The sequence below is a fragment of the Hippocampus bargibanti genome, linkage group LG03 (genome assembly GCF_051943395.1).
Source record: "Hippocampus bargibanti isolate YZ-2025 linkage group LG03, ASM5194339v1, whole genome shotgun sequence".
In the NCBI taxonomy this organism is placed as follows: Eukaryota; Metazoa; Chordata; class Actinopteri; order Syngnathiformes; family Syngnathidae; genus Hippocampus; species Hippocampus bargibanti.
Genome location: NC_142736.1, coordinates 11,759,677 through 11,779,132, shown reverse-complemented (window position 1 = coordinate 11,779,132; position 19,456 = coordinate 11,759,677). Strand labels below are relative to the sequence as shown.

The following is a 19,456-nucleotide window of genomic DNA, read 5'->3' as shown; positions in this document are numbered from 1 at the left end:
AAGCAAAACATCAAATATATTGGACAGGTTCAATAACTTGGCATACGTAAAATGAACATCTGTACTGTAGATATGTAAGGCAAGTAAAACACAAAAGGAGAGTTTTATATTTTCTGATGAAATAATGAACATCACAGGGGAGTAAAACATGATGCATGTATACATGCATGTGATACATGCTGGAAATGAAAGGAATCCATGTTACTGAAAGGACATTAAGACAAGAGTTTCATCGAGATTTTATTGGTATGGTGCAGTGTATACACAAATGCTATCCTACTACGAAGGTGTCGGACGTTTCACTTCTTATCCAAGAAACTTTGTCAGCAAACTAAAGTCTTACTGGTAGTTTAGGCCCTATATATATATACCTACAGTCCAGACATGGCGGTGCCGGACACTGCTATGATAGGTCCCTGCTTTCGTGTTGGGGGGAAGCAGAGGGCTACTCCCTGCAGCTGCTCCACTGATAGTTCCTATTGTTCTGACTAACGACTGGCCTGCAGTCTGCTGTTTTTAGCGCTCTGTCCTCTTTTATAAAGTAATTATAAAAGTGGACAGAGCGCTAAAAACTGAAGTCTTTAGGAAGGCTATGCACACTGACCAATACTTACTTTTCGATTCTAACCACCCTTTACAACACAAACTAGGAGTTATCAGAACCCTCCAGCATAGGGCTAAACTAATACCAACAAGCGTTGAAGGTAGAGAAAAGGAGTCAAAACATATCAGGAGAGCACTCACAAACTGTGGGTACCCTCAGCGGTCATTTAACAAATGTCAGAAAGAAAGAATAGGGATTGAAACCAATGATTCTGAAGATAGAAAAAGGAGAGGAGTAGCAGTACCTTACATTGCAGGAGTTTCTGAAAAACTACAGAGTCCTTTGGCAACACAAAATTCCTCCTTATTTCAAACCGATAAACACTGTAAGGCAAAAATTAGTGCATCCAAAAGATATCGATGAGAAGGTTTCTTCAGCCGTCATCTGTACAAAAGTGAAGGTTTCGGACGTTTCGCCTCCTATCCAAGAGGCTTCGTCAGCGAACTAAAGTCTGACTGGTCGTATCGGCCCCATTTATATATCCCTAATGTCCAGACATGGTGGCGCCGGGCACAGCTATGATAGGTCCCTACTCTCAGGTTGGGGGGACGGGGGACCCCTCCCTGTGGCCCCACTGATTGTTCCTACATTCCTGACTAACGACTGGCCTATTACCCCCACTGCCCCCGGTATCACCTCATCAGCATAACGACCCTCATCAGCATTGCGAAAGTTTCCTAACCTGTTTTGCCTAAGCAGGCTATTGTATGAACGATCCAAATTGAACCTCACCCCACCAGTCCGGTTTAATGAAGGATTTAGTTGTTTTATAAGAATCGCTTCTTTTACGCCCCTTTCAAACCATCTATGTTCTTTCGCTAAGATTTTAACCTCATTGTCGTCAAATGAGTGGTTGCTAGCTTTTAGGTGCAAATGTACTGCCGATTGAGGCCCACTAGTATTATCCCTGCGATGTTGATAAAGTCTTTTTTTGAGAATTTGTTGAGTCTCCCCAATGTACTGCTCTTTACAATTTTCATTCTTACAATGTATGGAATAAACTACATTACTTTGTTTTTCATTTGGTAGCCTATCTTTTGGATGCACTAATTTTTGCCTTAACGTGTTTATCGGTTTGAAATAAGTAGGAATTTTATGTTGCCAAAGGACTCTTTGTAATTTTTCAGAAACTCCTGCAATGTACGGTACTGCTACTCCTCTCCTTTTTGAATCTTGAGAATTATTGGTTTCGTTCGCTATTCTTTCTTTCTGACATTTGTTGAATGACCACTGAGGGTAGCCACAGTTAGTGAGTGCTCTCCTGATATGTTTTGACTCCTTTTCTCTACCTTCAGTGCTAGTTGGTATTAGTTTAGCCCTATGCTGGAGGGTTCTGATAACTCCTAGTTTATGTTGTAAAGGGTGGTTAGAGTCAAAAAGTAAGTATTGGTCAGTGTGCGTAGCCTTCCTGAAGACTTCTGTTTTTAGCGCTCTGTCCTCTTTTATACAGACGCATCCAAAAGATAGGCTGTCAAATGAAAAACCAAGTAATGTAGTTTATTCAATACATTGTAAGAATGAAAATTGTAAAGAGCAGTACATTGGGGAGACTAAACAAATTCTCAAAAAAAGACTAACAAAATCGCAGGGATAATACTAGTGGGCCTCAATCGGCAGTACATATGCACCTCAAAGCTGGCAACCACTCATTTGATGACAATGAGGTTAAAATCTTAGCGAAAGAACATAGATGGTTTGAAAGGGGAGTAAAAGAAGTGATTTTCATAAAACAACTAAATCCTTCATTAAACCGGTTTGGTGGGGTGAGGTTCAATTTGGATCGTTCATACAATAGCCTGCTTAGGCAACATATGTTGCGCTCTCCACTATAGTAAGGGAGATACGGTGTTGTGGGATCCAGAAAAAAACCACAAGACAAGCAATGTGATACGTCTTGACTCAACAGTGGTTTACTTCGAATCCCCAGATGTAATGCAAACGTATGCGCACAACAACTTCCTGTCCAACGATCTAAATCGGTCCGACACGAAACACTAACCGAAGCAGGCGTTCCTTGTTTAAATAAACATTTTCGATATGTATATCATTTGTAAACCAATACAACTATGCGAATGTAACCAAAATACGAAATAAGATACTTTACAACCTGTCACATACTCCCCCTCAAAATAGATGTTGTCCCCAACATATGTACTAGTAAATACATAAATGCGCTGGACGACATGCCCAAAACAATTACGCACGGTATTATAAACTGCATCCAAATATGAACTATAATAATGAACAGTTTACAGACTGGAACTCTTTTCATACATTCTGTTTACATTATAACAATCAACAATTCACAGACTGGAACTCTTTTCATACATTCCGTTTTACTTATACAGGGCTCATCGGGGTCTTCTTGTTTCCATCTCACTGTTCTATTAAACAGAAGTGTCGATTAACCATTTCTGTAGTATTTCGTGGCATAATAGGGGTGTGCGCCATACATCCAAGGCATTGTCTGTTCACCATAACATGGTACTGTCCCTACATTGTAACAAGATGGCGAACCAAGGCGATCATACGTGAATACCTTGGGTCTCCTGTGTTCTCGTCGTGGCCATTGATTTCCCCCAATATCAGGATTACTGGGGGGTGGCTGGGGAAAAGGGGACACACTGTCACAGGTGGATCATTTTCCGGACCAATGTTGCCCTCCTGAGATTGGTCAACTTCTGCAGCTCCCGGCTCTGTCCCCGGCAGTTCATTCCCCAGTTGATTGTCATCATGGTGGGTTGTCTCCACAAAGCTCACGTCCCGCGGTTCTGGTGAGTCTGGTCGGGTGCTCTGGCGATGCAACACTGGATAATACTCATCCTCCTCATCATCCTCTTCCGGATCCATTTCCGGCATCTTGTTCGGTTGTTGCCGAGTGGACTTTTCCCTGGACTGGGACTGTAGTGAAGTCTCTAATGGCAAATGATCACATGGTAACAAGAGATTGCGGTGGAGTATCCTAGATCTGCCCATCCCCCTCTCAGGTTTCAGCTCATAAACTGGAATGTCTTGGCTGACTTGACGAACCACTGTATGAACAACATTCTCCCAGTGGTTTCTCAGTTTGCCTGAACCTCCGCGTGGGGTTAAGTTTCGAACCAGAACACGATCACCGGGCAACAGGGTAGAATACTTTAGTTTACTGTCATATAGTCTCTTACTCCTGGCAGCAGCTTTGTTGTTATTTTCTTGCGTGATGACATACGCTTCCTCCATGCCCTGTTTCCACTTCTTCACATAGTCCTTCTGGTTGGTGTCACCCTGGTTAGAGTCTGGATTCAAACTAAACAACATATCAACTGGCAAACGTGGTGAACGTCCATAAAGTAATTAAAAAGGTGAAAACCCTGTCACCTCACTTTTGGTACAGTTGTAAGCATAAACGAGTTTGTTTAGTGAGTCTTTCCAGTTACTCTTTTGTTTCTCTGTCAGTGTCTTTAACATCTGGATCAGTGTTCGATTAAATCGTTCAACCTGTCCATTTCCCTGTGGATGGTAGGGGGTTGTCCTTGAACCCGCAACCCCACAATATTCCTTCAGTTGAGCAAAAAGTTGATTTTCAAATTCACCACCCTGATCATGGTGAATTCGAAGGGGGAACCCAAACTTTAATGCATAATCATTAAAGATTTTGTTTGCCGCTGTTTTGCCAGATTTGGACGTTGTAGCATAAACTTGAGCGAAACGTGTAAAATGGTCTACTAGCACAAGCACGTATTCATAACCACCCTTACATTTGTCAAGATGCAAAAAGTCAACGGAGACAAGTTCAAAAGGCTGAGTAGTCACAATATTAGTGAGAGGGGCTCTGGTCTCACGGTTGGGCTTTTTGTGTTTTAGGCACACACACTCTCTCAGTACATAGTCCTCTATTTCTTTTTGCATAAAGGGCCAGTAAAAATGATCCCTTACAAGGGAAAGAGTCCTTTCTACACCATGGTGGCCCATTTCATCATGCAGCTCTTTTAACACTGTCACCTTGTGTTTTTCAGGAAGCAGTAGTTGGGTTGTGTTTGCCGTTTTTCTGTACAAAACACCTCTGTCATTAAAGTGTAGCTTGTCCCATTCCCTCACAAGACAAACAACTTGAGGACAATGCTTTCTTAGTTCAGTACCTAGCGGTTTCGTCTCCACCAGTTTGTATCTAATAATATGTCCTATAATGGGGTCAGTCTCTTGATCTAGCTTGATCTGTCTAACAGTCAATGGGGCTATCGGTGTGTTTAGTGACACCTCGGCACACGTAGCTGAGATTCCCATAGACCAAGCTGCACTAGACTCGTTCTGTTGGTCAATCGCTTGTACGGCAGCACTCACAGCATCATATGACATTTCTTTTGTACATCCTTCCATATATGTTACCATATCAAGGGGCATCCTAGATAAACTGTCTGCATCAACATTTTCCTTACCGGGACGATATTTAACAGTAAAATTAAAATCAGAAAGTTCTGCGACCCACCTGCACCCAGTTGCATTTAACTTAGCAGTCGACAGTACATAAGTGAGTGGATTATTGTCACTATACACAGTGAAGAATGGTGCATAGTACAAATAATCACGAAACTTGTCTGTGATCGCCCACTTAAGCGCCAAAAATTCCAACTTGCCCGAGTGTAAGTTATAATTCTTCTCAGCTGCAGTTACTGTCCGAGAGCCATAGGCTATTTTGCGAAGTTTGCCATTTTGTCTTTGGTACAACACAGCACCTAAACCCCGGTTAGAGGCATCTGTATGCAAAATGAAAGGATGCGCGAAGTCAGGAAAACCTAAAACTGGTGGTTGAACTAAACAGTCTATTAGCTGCTCTAACACTGACTGATGCTCATCACTCCTCTCAATACGTGTGTTGGAAGACACACTGTTATGTCTCACTTTCCATTTTTTTCTTTGATGCTGCTGAGTCTCAACATTCAGAGGGGCTTTAAGCAAAGCATACAAGGGACCAGCGATACAAGAGAAATCTTTGATGTATTGCCTATAATAGCTTAATAGTCCCAAAATGGCTCGAAGCTCACCGACAGTGCCTGGCTGCTTGTTTTTCAGGGCACGCACTACTGCTGTATCTGCCGGGTCCATTCGGCTCCCCTCAGCAGAGACAATCCTGCCGAGGTACCTCACTTCCGGCTTGAAGAGGTCACACTTTCGGGCTTTGAGTTTTATTCCATTTTTCCTGAGACGTCGCAACACTCGTCTGACGTCCTCAACGTGGTTGTAAAACGTCCCGCTGAAAACAAGAATGTCATCAAGATAGGGGACACATATTTTGTCCCGTAACCCCTCCAGACATTGTTCCATACACCGCTGGAACGCTGCTGGTGCATTCATGAGTCCAAACGGGATTCGAATCCATTCATAAAGGCCCCAAGGGGTCACGAAGGCGGTCAGGTGTCGGCTCCTTTTGGACATGAACCCCTGGTGGTATGCTTTGCCTTGGTCCAGCAGCGAGAAGATGGTGTTACCCCCAAGGCTATCCACCACGTCCTGTACCCGTGGGATGGGGTGCCGGTCAGGGTGTGTTTTCCGGTTCAGCTCTATGTAATCAATACATAAGCGCAGTGTACCATCTTTTTTCCTGACACAGACGACAGGGGATGAGTAGGAGGAAGTGGACTTTTCCACCCACCCCTGCGCTATCAAGTCCTGTAAATAGTCTTTCACCTCTCTGTACATTGGCTTTGGGACAGACATATATGTCTTTGAAACGGGCTCAGTGTCTTTCAACAAAATGTCCATTTGTAGGTTTTCCACACACCCTATGTCGTCGTCCGATTTTGAAAATGATGCCGATTCCTCTCTCAACATCTGCTGAATGGTCTTTTTTTATCTTCGTCCAAATGAGAAAGGTCAATTGGGGGGTCCCACTGTTCATTGAGAGCGATGGTGGTATTCTGGACATGGACCTCATTGACAACCGCTGAAGGAAGGTCCCTTTGAAATATGTTAGCTGGGTAGACAGACCCTACTGACTGCACTGTACCAATAATAGCCTTTACTGGAAACCTAATATCATGATTAGTAGGGTTCTGGACACTAACAACTATCCTAGGGATGGAACCTGCCTTTACTGAGACCAACGAGTCACAAAGCTCGAGGCCATCTGGCCACTGTGGGTTTTCACTTGGCTCAAAAACCAATCTTAACATCTTCCTGAAAGGGCTTAGCCTGTACTTTGCATGGAATAATAAGTGAGCTATGCCTGGCTATAGTGAATCTCTCATTTGTTGTTTTTACACGGTACTCATGTGCTTGTCCCAGACTAACTGCTTTTATGAAAGTGGCAGCTTTATTGCGCTTAAGGTGGGGAAAAGCTAGTCTAACCGATTTCAAGAGCTTTTCTGTATCCCCTGTTTGTGACTCATTAGAGAGGCTATCTAACACAAGACGCTCAATGACATTAAACCCTATGATAGGACACTGTTGCTGGTCACCTTTTAGTACTAATACTGGTACAAGTAGCCCTGGATCATTAGCACCAAGTTTAAATGGTATCTCAAGCCATCCTACATAAGGCATATCTGTTCCGTTAGCTGCCACAATATTGAGAGTGTTATCAGGGTCAATAAGCTCATTCACATTTTTCAATGACACGTCAGGTAAGTTTGTTTGTTTCCATAACTCATCTACAGCACACATCTGGGACCCCGAGTCCCAGAGTGCTTCAACCCTTTTGTTACCCAAAAAGCACCGAATAAGACATTTCTTTCCCACTAACTCCCTGACCGAAGGTAATTTACCACACTGTTTCTTATCTGTACGCTCGACAAATGACTGCTTATGTCTCTTCTGAACGGGGCCACATGCGTGGGGCTTACATTCCATTTTCATAGCACCACTGTAACACTGGGACCTATCTGTCTCTGTGGTCACACCATGTCCCACTGGGGTAACCCTTTCTAGTTTAAAGCATGGTTCCTAGCTGAGTTCTGTGCTTTGCAGCCTGCTCTGAAATGTTCACTACTTCCACATTTAAAACAGTGCTGACAATATTCACCTGTCTGAATACAAGAATAACACCTGGGCTTAGGGCGACGGGGCATGTAGTACTGCTGAGGGGCGAACCGCTGCTGGAACTGTGCTGCCCCCCTCATCGGCCTGGGGCCTGGTGCTGGGTGGTACTGCTGAAGAGCTGATGGGGAGTGCTGGGTGTAGTAGTGCCTGGCTGGTGGATCTACCTGATATTGTGAAGGTGGAGTGAAGGCGACCTGTTCAGGGTAGTGGTCAGGCAGGCGTTCAGGTCCTCCGCTGGTGGGCTGAGAAGTGGCTGTTGGTTTCTGAATAGTCTCTTTGATCTGGGACACTTCTGCACGCAGCTCTTTTAACAGCATCATCTCTGACCTCATCTCTTTGATCTCTGAAAGGAGTTCATTCGGCACAGTAACAGTATTCTGCATTAAGACTGTCTTCTTCCCAATCGGGACTGGTGTGTCATCTAACTGGACAGTGTTCAGCGTTGTCACCCGTGCAGCAGCATTTTTCTTTTTTACCTGTCGCTCGTTTTCATTTGCACATGCCATGTTTAATTTTTCTAACAGTACTTCATCTGATGTGGTGGTTAGCAGGAGGAAAGGTTGCATGTCACTCTTTACATTGTCACTCTGTAACCCCGTCAGAACTGTGTGCAGGAATAAACTCTGGACCACCGTGGGATCATACTTCACCCCTGATTCGGCCTCTTGAGATGCAAAAAGAATCCTTTGACGAAGATCCATTGCACGCAGTAGAAATTTCTGTGGGGACTCTTTATTAGTCTGCACTTCCGACGAGAGCTGCTTGTACAATTCAGTGGCTCCTCTCTCTTGATAGTGAGATCGGAGAATCCTTCGTAAAGAAGGTAGGGTGAGATTTTCTTTCCCTTCGAGGTAGCTTCTCAACTGCAGACCTGGTGTTATGGCACGAACCACTGCATCAATGATTTCATCCCCCTGGTAGCCTTTACTGAGCCCACTTTCTATCTGTCTGACCAAATTAGGAAATGTGAGTTTATCTTTTTGTCCGAGTTCACCTATTTGTCCAGATATTTTGAAATCTTTGCGCCAGGGGGCAGTGTCTGGGGGCACTGTGCTTCTCTTTCGCACTGCATCCTGACCTTTTTCACTTGGTTTGGCTATTCCTAGTTCAAAATCTTTTATACTTTAAATCAAGTCCTTTACACGTAGCAAATCTGACATTCCTCCATCTTCTAGCTCTAATTCAGCTCTTTCAATGTAGGTTGACACAATATTAATTAGTTGGCCTCGAGTCTTTCCTGTAAGTTGCTCTCTTTCCAGTCCAGATATTTGGATTTTAGCACATAACTCTGACAATTGTTGAAAATTCAGTCCAAATAACTTGCCTTTGATGTCCAACTGTAATTCCTCTAACGCCATTTTCGAGAGGGTAGACGCAGTTCAACTGGCCGGATTCACTTCAAAGTCTTCCAGTGCCCTCTAGTGGTGGCTGTACGCACAGAGATGCAACCAGAGCACATGTAGAAACAAACCAGTAAACGGCGACGCCACTCCGACTGGGTTGATTGGGGATATTCGGCGCGAGCTACTACCCACGGCGAGTAGACAACACTCGAACGCAAATATCCCAGCGGTGCCTCCAAAATGTTGCGCTCTCCACTATAGTAAGGGAGATACGGTGTTGTGGGATCCAGAAAAAAAACACAAGACAAGCAATGTGATACGTCTTGACTCAATAGTGGTTTACTTCGAATCCCCAGATGTAATGCAAACGTATGCGCACAACAACTTCCTGTCCAACGATCTAAATCGGTCCGACACGAAACACTAACCGAAGCAGGCGTTCCTTGTTTAAATAAACATTTTCGATATGTATATCATTTGTAAACCAATACAACTATGCGAATGTAACCAAAATACAAAATAAGATACTTTACAACCTGTCACACATAGGATTAGTAATACTGATGAGGTGATACCGGTCGAAGTGGGGCAATCAGGCCAGTCGTTAGTCAGAACGATAGGAACTATCAGTGGAGCAGCTGCAGGGAGTAGTCCTCTGCTCCCCCCAACCTGAGAGCATGGGCCTATCATAGCAGAGTCCGGCACCGCCATGTCTGGACAGTAGGTATATATATAGGGCCTAAACTACCAGTAAGACTTTAGTTTACTGACGAAGTTTCTTGGATAAGAAGCAAAACGTCCGACACCTTCAAAGAAGTACAGATGACGGCTGAAGAAACCTTTTCATCGATGGACCACTCCTGTACAACTGAGAGCTTACACAGACGTATCCTACTACGACTTTAAAGTTATTTTTCTTTTCTTCTGCCATCTCCGAACAAGAACATGCACCCATTTACTTCACATTGCTCCCCAGAAAAAGTGACAGGCTATCCACCACGTCCTGTACCCGTGGGATGGGGTGCCGGTCAGGGTGTGTTTTCCGGTTCAGCTCTATGTAATCAATACATAAGCGCAGTGTACCATCTTTTTTCCTGACACAGACGACAGGGGATGAGTAGGAGGAAGTGGACTTTTCCACCCACCCCTGCGCTATCAAGTCCTGTAAATAGTCTTTCACCTCTCTGTACATTGGCTTTGGGACAGACATATATGTCTTTGAAACGGGCTCAGTGTCTTTCAACAAAATGTCCATTTGTAGGTTTTCCACACACCCTATGTCGTCGTCCGATTTTGAAAATGATGCCGATTCCTCTCTCAACATCTGCTGAATGGTCTTTTTTTATCTTCGTCCAAATGAGAAAGGTCAATTGGGGGGTCCCACTGTTCATTGAGAGCGATGGTGGTATTCTGGACATGGACCTCATTGACAACCGCTGAAGGAAGGTCCCTTTGAAATATGTTAGCTGGGTAGACAGACCCTACTGACTGCACTGTACCAATAATAGCCTTTACTGGAAACCTAATATCATGATTAGTAGGGTTCTGGACACTAACAACTATCCTAGGGATGGAACCTGCCTTTACTGAGACCAACGAGTCACAAAGCTCGAGGCCATCTGGCCACTGTGGGTTTTCACTTGGCTCAAAAACCAATCTTAACATCTTCCTGAAAGGGCTTAGCCTGTACTTTGCATGGAATAATAAGTGAGCTATGCCTGGCTATAGTGAATCTCTCATTTGTTGTTTTTACACGGTACTCATGTGCTTGTCCCAGACTAACTGCTTTTATGAAAGTGGCAGCTTTATTGCGCTTAAGGTGGGGAAAAGCTAGTCTAACCGATTTCAAGAGCTTTTCTGTATCCCCTGTTTGTGACTCATTAGAGAGGCTATCTAACACAAGACGCTCAATGACATTAAACCCTATGATAGGACACTGTTGCTGGTCACCTTTTAGTACTAAATCTGGTACAAGTAGCCCTGGATCATTAGCACCAAGTTTAAATGGTATCTCAAGCCATCCTACATAAGGCATATCTGTTCCGTTAGCTGCCACAATATTGAGAGTGTTATCAGGGTCAATAAGCTCATTCACATTTTTCAATGACACGTCAGGTAAGTTTGTTTGTTTCCATAACTCATCTACAGCACACATCTGGGACCCCTAGTCCCAGAGTGCTTCAACCCTTTTGTTACCCAAAAAGCACCGAATAAGACATTTCTTTCCCACTAACTCCCTGACCGAAGGTAATTTACCACACTGTTTCTTATCTGTACGCTCGACAAATGACTGCTTATGTCTCTTCTGAACGGGGCCACATGCGTGGGGCTTACATTCCATTTTCATAGCACCACTGTAACACTGGGACCTATCTGTCTCTGTGGTCACACCATGTCCCACTGGGGTAACCCTTTCTAGTTTAAAGCATGGTTCCTAGCTGAGTTCTGTGCTTTGCAGCCTGCTCTGAAATGTTCACTACTTCCACATTTAAAACAGGGCTGACAATATTCACCTGTCTGAATACAAGAATAACACCTGGGCTTAGGGCGACGGGGCATGTAGTACTGCTGAGGGGCGAACCGCTGCTGGAACTGTGCTGCCCCCCTCATCGGCCTGGGGCCTGGTGCTGGGTGGTACTGCTGAAGAGCTGATGGGGAGTGCTGGGTGTAGTAGTGCCTGGCTGGTCGATCTACCTGATATTGTGAAGGTGGAGTGAAGGCCACCTGTTCAGGGTAGTGGTCAGGCAGGCGTTCAGGTCCTCTGCTGGTGGGCTGAGAAGTGGCTGTTGGTTTCTGAATAGTCTCTTTGATCTGGGACACTTCTGCACGCAGCTCTTTTAACAGCATCATCTCTGACCTCATCTCTTTGATCTCTGAAAGGAGTTCATTCGGCACAGTAACAGTATTCTGCATTAAGACTGTCTTCTTCCCAATCGGGACTGGTGTGTCATCTAACTGGACAGTGTTCAGCGTTGTCACCCGTGCAGCAGCATTTTTCTTTTTTACCTGTCGCTCTTTTTCATTTGCACATGCCATGTTTAATTTTTCTAACAGTACTTCATCTGATGTGGTGGTTAGCAGGAGGAAAGGTTGCATGTCACTCTTTACATTGTCACTCTGTAACCCCGTCAGAACTGTGTGCAGGAATAAACTCTGGACCACCGTGGGATCATACTTCACCCCTGATTCGGCCTCTTGAGATGCAAAAAGAATCCTTTGACGAAGATCCATTGCACGCAGTAGAAATTTCTGTGGGGACTCTTTATTAGTCTGCACTTCCGATGAGAGCTGCTTGTACAATTCAGTGGCTCCTCTCTCTTGATAGTGAGATCGGAGAATCCTTCGTAAAGAAGGTAGGGTGAGATTTTCTTTCCCTTCGAGGTAGCTTCTCAACTGCAGACCTGGTGTTATGGCACGAACCACTGCATCGATGATTTCATCCCCCTGGTAGCCTTTACTGAGCCCACTTTCTATCTGTCTGACCAAATTAGGAAATGTGAGTTTATCTTTTTGTCCGAGTTCACCTATTTGTCCAGATATTTTGAAATCTTTGCGCCAGGGGGCAGTGTCTGGGGGCACTGTGCTTCTCTTTCGCACTGCATCCTGACCTTTTTCACTTGGTTTGGCTATTCCTAGTTCAAAATCTTTTATACTTTAAATCAAGTCCTTTACACGTAGCAAATCTGACATTCCTCCATCTTCTAGCTCTAATTCAGCTCTTTCAATGTAGGTTGACACAATATTAATTAGTTGGCCTCGAGTCTTTCCTGTAAGTTGCTCTCTTTCCAGTCCAGATATTTGGATTTCAGCACATAACTCTGACAATTGTTGAAAATTCAGTCCAAATAACTTGCCTTTGATGTCCAACTGTAATTCCTCTAACGCCATTTTCGAGAGGGTAGACGCAGTTCAACTGGCCGGATTCACTTCAAAGTCTTCCAGTGCCCTCTAGTGGTGGCTGTACGCACAGAGATGCAACCAGAGCACATGTAGAAACAAACCAGTAAACGGCGACGCCACTCCGACTGGGTTGATTGGGGATATTCGGCGCGAGCTACTACCCACGGCGAGTAGACAACACTCGAACGCAAATATCCCAGCGGTGCCTCCAAAATGTTGCGCTCTCCACTATAGTAAGGGAGATACGGAGTTGTGGGATCCAGAAAAAAAACACAAGACAAGCAATGTGATACGTCTTGACTCAACAGTGGTTTACTTCGAATCCCCAGATGTAATGCAAACGTATGCGCACAACAACTTCCTGTCCAACGATCTAAATCGGTCCGACACGAAACACTAACCGAAGCAGGCGTTCCTTGTTTAAATAAACATTTTCGATATGTATATCATTTGTAAACCAATACAACTATGCGAATGTAACCAAAATACAAAATAAGATACTTTACAACCTGTCACACATAGGATTAGTAATACTGATGAGGTGATACCGGTCGAAGTGGGGCAATCAGGCCAGTCGTTAGTCAGAACGATAGGAACTATCAGTGGAGCAGCTGCAGGGAGTAGTCCTCTGCTCCCCCCAACCTGAGAGCATGTGCCTATCATAGCAGAGTCCGGCACCGCCATGTCTGGACAGTAGGTATATATATATAGGGCCTAAACTACCAGTAAGACTTTAGTTTACTGACGAAGTTTCTTGGATAAGAAGCAAAACGTCCGACACCTTCAAAGAAGTACAGATGACGGCTGAAGAAACCTTTTCATCGATGGACCACTCCTGTACAACTGAGAGCTTACACAGACGTATCCTACTACGACTTTAAAGTTATTTTTCTTTTCTTCTGCCATCTCCGAACAAGAACATGCACCCATTTACTTCACATTGCTCCCCAGAAAAAGTGACTGTCTGGAACCTCACATTTGTTGTGCCAGACAGCTGAGTGAAGGTGCCACATTTCACCAACTTTAAACTAATGCCTCGGTGTGTTCTTATGTCGAAATGTTGGTAATAAAATAGTATCTATATTGTCAAAGAAACATCGTTCTTGGTGGATTTTGGAGGAAAATTCAGCAATACTTCTGCAGTCAAGTCATCAGATGACAGAAAAATCTGAGCAGTAATACAGAAAGGGACATACAGTCCATCACCGTTTGGCTCGCGGCCGCCACAAAAATGGACAAAATCCGACTTCAACGAATCCAAACTAGCACCCTGCCCACGACCTTTTCCAGCTACTCCCCTCAGGCAGGCGCTACCGATCGATGCGCACCAAATCCAGCAAACATTTAAAGAGCTTCTTCCCCCAAGCCATTAACTCTCTGAACATTAGCCCAAATGGAACTGTATGATGATACTGATGATACTTGTGCAGCGTGTTCTACCGGAAACAAATTCCTTGTGTGTTCTACATACTTGGCAATAAAAATGATTCTGATTCTGACTGATATATACTTACAGTTCTTTCAGTTTGGGCAGGGCGTCTATCGCTTTGGGAAAAACAGCCAGATTGTTGAAGTTCAGATCCCTTCAATGGTAAAAGACAAGCCGGTAAGCGAAACAGTTCTTTACCTCTAAAAAATGTCTAGAATCATAACTTGTTGATGTATTTAATAGTGTGAAAGAGATGTGACTGTGTCGCCACATTCTTGACCAAAAAAGATGATTAAAAAAACTACCTGGTAAGTACAAATTCCAAATGCATTTAATTCAGTATAAGCTGTTTTAAGGCCAAGATAGAATTATGTGATGTGTTACCTTGTATGAAAATGCAGTTTGCCTCAATAGATGACAATTTTGACTTCTCTGTTAACCAATAAAGAAGTCTACCATACACTTTGTCTGTGGTGGTCAATAAAGGATTTTCACGGCTATTTGGCAGGAAGAAGCAAACAGTTGGAGGGCAGATATGATAAGAATCATGTACTTTGCTCTATTTATCCTCAGCAATTACAGGAGGAAGTGGAGACAATGATGTCTGGAGGACCAGAGCAAAGGTCGGGGTGGGGGACGGGCGAGCGATTAACACATGCACGCACGCACATGCACTCTGACTCCTATTAAATCATGACTTACAGTGTTTCCAGGTTCATAAGACCAGTGAAGCAATTGTTGGCAATCCCCGTAATTCTGTTGTTGTGAAGATGTCTGAACAACAATTACAAAAAAATATTATAATAATCAAAAAAGCAACTTCACTTGTAATGCGTACTGCAAACATGCTTTCCCAGCCAGGGGTGCTGGATTGATTCGTGTGGTTTTGCATAATCTGACCCAATGCCGTTTCTTGTTCACCATTCAGTATGACTTGGATTTTGTATTAAGTAGGCACACATTTGCAAAATCAACCATTCGGATACAAAAAGCATCACCACATTTGAAATGTATTTTTCTTCTTTTTTGACATTTTTGAGCTCCTTAAAGTACTGAAAATACAGACTGGATACAGACTTTCTGTTGTTGTCATGATCATAACTCACAGAAATGCATCTATAGAGCCTCAGGTTATTTCAGTAACGCATAGAATGTTCTTTGTCAGTCTGTCTCCTTAATTAATGTTTAACAAAGCGCATAAGCAGGTTGATCCTGTTTTAACTCTGTTATCATATCCGGACTGGAAAGTTCCATGACTCGGGGCCAATTAAAAAAAATAAAACCATTATTTAAATCAGGTGCTAAGTGTTCTCTGTAACATATTATTATAAAAGCCCCCCACCCCAAAAATGTTGTACACCACTTACATTGATGTATTCTACAATATGCTATAAACATAAATTTAAATGAATTTAACATTGATTTCCTTCATTGGCATCTACAAACACATTTGATTCTTCCCAAGCTTTATCGCTTCAATCAATGCAAAGAAGCATACGTGAATGAAACATGGAGACACATGAACTCAAGAAAGATCAAATGTCAACGGGCAAACCTTGAAGTTGTTTAGTTTGTGCCTCAATTGAACGTGACAATTACAACAATAACGTGATAGAACTTACAGTACAACTAGACTGGTGAGGTTTGCAAAGGCGTTGTCTGGTATGTACATGATGCGGTTCAGTGCCAAAGTCAGCGCCTGTAGGTTTGTCTGATGCTGAAGAGGACCGACCGGGACTTCTGTGAGGTTGTTGTCATCCAACCATAGATGCCGAAGTTGCTGCAGATCCTCAAAACTGTCGTCTGGAACTGTACTAATATGGTTTGCGTCGAGTCGACTAAAGGAGACAGATGTGGGGATTAGGGAGGGGGGTATTAAGACAGAGATTTGAAAAAAAATAATATATTTGTGCTTCTTATTTTGTCCAGTAAGGTTTTAAATATGGCAGAAGTGGTCATATTGCTCCAGTTGACTTCATGAAACATCCAGTGTTGAACCAAGAATGACAAAATATTTCCACAATAGTATTCCCACCCGGTCAAAGCAATGTGTTGCATTGTTTTGATAATACTGAACATGTTTATTAGACCATCAGATATAAGGATTACTCCACATTTTGCCTTAAAAATGAAACTTCTTGATTCAGTTGTCAAATTACACATACATTTACATTCTGGAGATTGATTTTGGGGTGGAATTGTGCTGATATAATTTTTAATTTCTCAGAGAAAAAAGTTTTGAGTGAGTCGGCTCATATTTGGAAAAGGAGAGTGACAAAACAAATGACTTTGAATTGGATAAATATAAGTGGTTGAAGACTTTCACCGAACTGGTTTCTGCCGTTATCCTTGCTCTTGCTGTGTCTCACCCTCCCTCAAAATTCCTCAAGTGTCTGTGCTGGAAGGAAAAACAGTCTTGATTGACATCTAGCTCTATGGGGCTTCATCCAAAGAGGGCGATAGCTCCACATGAACATATTACGACAACAAGAGAACCTGAGTTCCCCTTGAGTGTAATACATGTATGTACATGCATTGTTGTCCTTCATTGCAGTTTTTGCACAAACCAAGGGCCCACAAGTAAGTTTGGGCTATTCAGAGACATTTGATAATGTATTTTTAAGAGAAGTAAATATTTTCAGTTATTTTAAAAGTCTGTGTAAAACTCAACTACTTTTTTCCAATGGTTGGGGTACAATATTTTGGGGTTTTGTTTTAAAATTATATTTATTTTTAGCAAACTAATTATTTTTCTGAGTAGCTTTATTATTTTTCAGTTTTTTAATCGTGTGCTTTTAGCTTAGGTATGACTTCTATTTTATGTTGTTTTTTTAATCAGGTGTATTTTTTTGTATTCAACATATTCACCATTGGTGCTAACCACTTGACTACTGGGCCACCGATCTACAATAATAATAATAATAATAATAATAATAATAATAATAATAATAATAATAATACATTAACCCTATCTCTTTTTCTCTTGTGTAATAAAGAGGGTACAGAATATGCTTAACAATGAATGACTCCCTGTGTCTTTGTGTTGTCATGTTATTTGTTATTTCGTTTTTTAATGTTTTTGTTCTTTTGACTTCAAGGCAGCCGCCTTTCCAGCACCTCCTGTATTTTGTTTTTCTACTTTCATTCCTTTCATAACTTTGCTGCTGTGAAATGTAAACTTCTCCGCTGCTAGAGACTAATAAAGGCAATTCCAATCAATCCGATCTCTGCTGTCAGGAACTTTTGTTTAGATCCTGTGTGTGTGTGTGTGTGTGTGTGTGTGTGTGCGTGTGTGTGTGTTTGCGTGCGTGTGTGTGTGTGTTTGCCAGTGCGTGCGTGTGTGTGTTTGTGTGCGTGTGTGCGTGCGTGCATGCAGGTCAAGAGGTTTTCGGAACTCACAGAGACTGGAGAAAATGAAGATTCTTCAGTGCTGCGCCAGGTACTGTGTTAAGTTGATTATTCTGGAGCATACTAAAGATGAAGAAAAAAAAAACATGTCCATATTTTCAATCACACCAATCGGTTTAACAGATACAGTACAAATCGACCAACTGAATTGATAAACTCTGCAGGATCTCTTCAATTTGTTGCCTTTTAGTAAAAACATATTCTGATTGCATGCAAAATGTAGTCACAAATGTTGCAACCATAGTCTCCCATCGTACCAGTTCCAAAGAAACCCGCACCATCGGAATTGAAGGACTATAGACCTGTTGCTCTACCGTCTGTGGTCATGAAGTCATTTGAACACCTTGTGCTGAACCACCTAAAGAACATCACCGGCGCTCTCCTGGATCCTCTTCAGTTTGCCTACCGGGAAAACAGGTCTGTGGAGGATGCAGTAAACATCGGACTGCACCACATCCTCAAGCACCTCGCAACACAGGAACCTACGCAAGGATCCTGTTTGTGGACTACAGCTCTGCGTTCAATACCATCATCCCAGTACTCCTCATCTCCAAACTTCTCCAGCTTGGTGTGTCCCCCACGATCTGCCAGTGGACCCTCAGCTTCCTGACAGAACGGACACAACAGGTCAGACTGGGAAAAATATTACCCTCAACACGAACCACGAACACTGGAGCCCCGCAGGGATGCGTCCTCTCTCTACACAAACGACTCCACCTCAACACACCCAGCTGGCAAATTCATAGAATTCGCAGACGACACCACGGTCATCGGTCTCATCAAAGACGGCGAAGAGTATGCGTACCGACATCAAGTGGAGCAGCTGGAGCTCTGGTGCAGCCGTCACAACCTAGAGCTGAACACTCTCAAGACAGTAGAGATTATCGTGGACTTCTGGAGACATCCATCACCACAGCTGCCCCTCACACTATCCAACTGCCTCGTGTCAACCGTCGAGACCTTCAAGTTCCTGGGAATCACAGTCTCCCAGGACATGAAGTCGGAGGTCAACACCAACTCCATCCTGAGAAAGGCCCAACAGAGGATGTACTTCCTGATGCTGCTCAAGAAGCATGGCCTGCCACCAGAGGTGCTACATTTCTACATGGCTGTCATCGAATCCATCCTGTGTTCTTACATCACCGTTTGGTTCAGTGCCGCCACAAAAATGGACAAAATCGGACTTCAACGGACAGTTAGGACGGCGGAAAAAATCATTGGCACCGCCCTACCCACTCTCGAGGACTTGCACACTGCAATAATCCAAACAAGGGCATGGAAAATCCTACTGGACCCTCCGGACCCTGCCCACCACCTTTTCCAGCTACTAGCCTCAGGCAGGCGCTACCGATGCATGCGCACCAAATCCAGCAGACATCTAAACAGCTTCTTCCCCCAAGCCATTAACTCTTTAAACAGTAACCCAAATATAACTGTATAGTGCCTCTGCAATTTTTTGATGATGGTACTAGTGCAGCGTGTTCTACCAGAAACAAATTCCTTGTTTTTCATACTCTTCATACTTGGCAATAAAGATGATTCTGATTCTGATATTTTGCTAAAAGTTTCAAGCATGAAAATCAGCTTGAACCTCCATCTTTTTCAGATCGAGGCAAACTGCACTCAAAACCCATGTCCAATATTCTTGGCTATTTTCCGCATATGCCTGATCCTTGGCTTTCTCCAGCCACCAAAGATGATTCTTATGGTTGTTTTACATAAAACTGAAGTAATACACATTTGCATACCCCAGTTTGC

General features: G+C 43.3%; 1 protein-coding gene and 1 long non-coding RNA gene across 4 annotated transcripts in view; one reads left to right on the top strand and one right to left on the bottom strand.

The window, feature by feature from the left end:
• The window catches only part of lgr4 (leucine-rich repeat containing G protein-coupled receptor 4), a 51,041-nt gene that overhangs the window by 9,494 nt on the left and 22,091 nt on the right, over positions 1–19,456 (bottom strand). For 2 of the 3 annotated variants that reach the window (XM_088991969.1, XM_088991970.1), the window contains 4 exons: positions 17,690–17,761; positions 15,913–16,128; positions 14,993–15,064; positions 14,376–14,444 (listed from right to left, as the gene is read on the bottom strand). In XM_088991969.1, the coding sequence (XP_088848095.1) occupies positions 14,376–14,444; positions 14,993–15,064; positions 15,913–16,128; positions 17,690–17,761 (429 nt within the window). The remainder of the gene's footprint in view (positions 1–14,375; positions 14,445–14,992; positions 15,065–15,912; positions 16,129–17,689; positions 17,762–19,456) is intronic. The other variant, XM_088991971.1, reaches the window with a different exon arrangement.
• LOC148900346 (uncharacterized) lies at positions 9–9,946 on the top strand. The gene is made up of 3 exons (XR_016114442.1): positions 9–944; positions 2,055–2,417; positions 9,511–9,946. It is a non-coding gene; the product is annotated as an uncharacterized LOC148900346 (long non-coding RNA).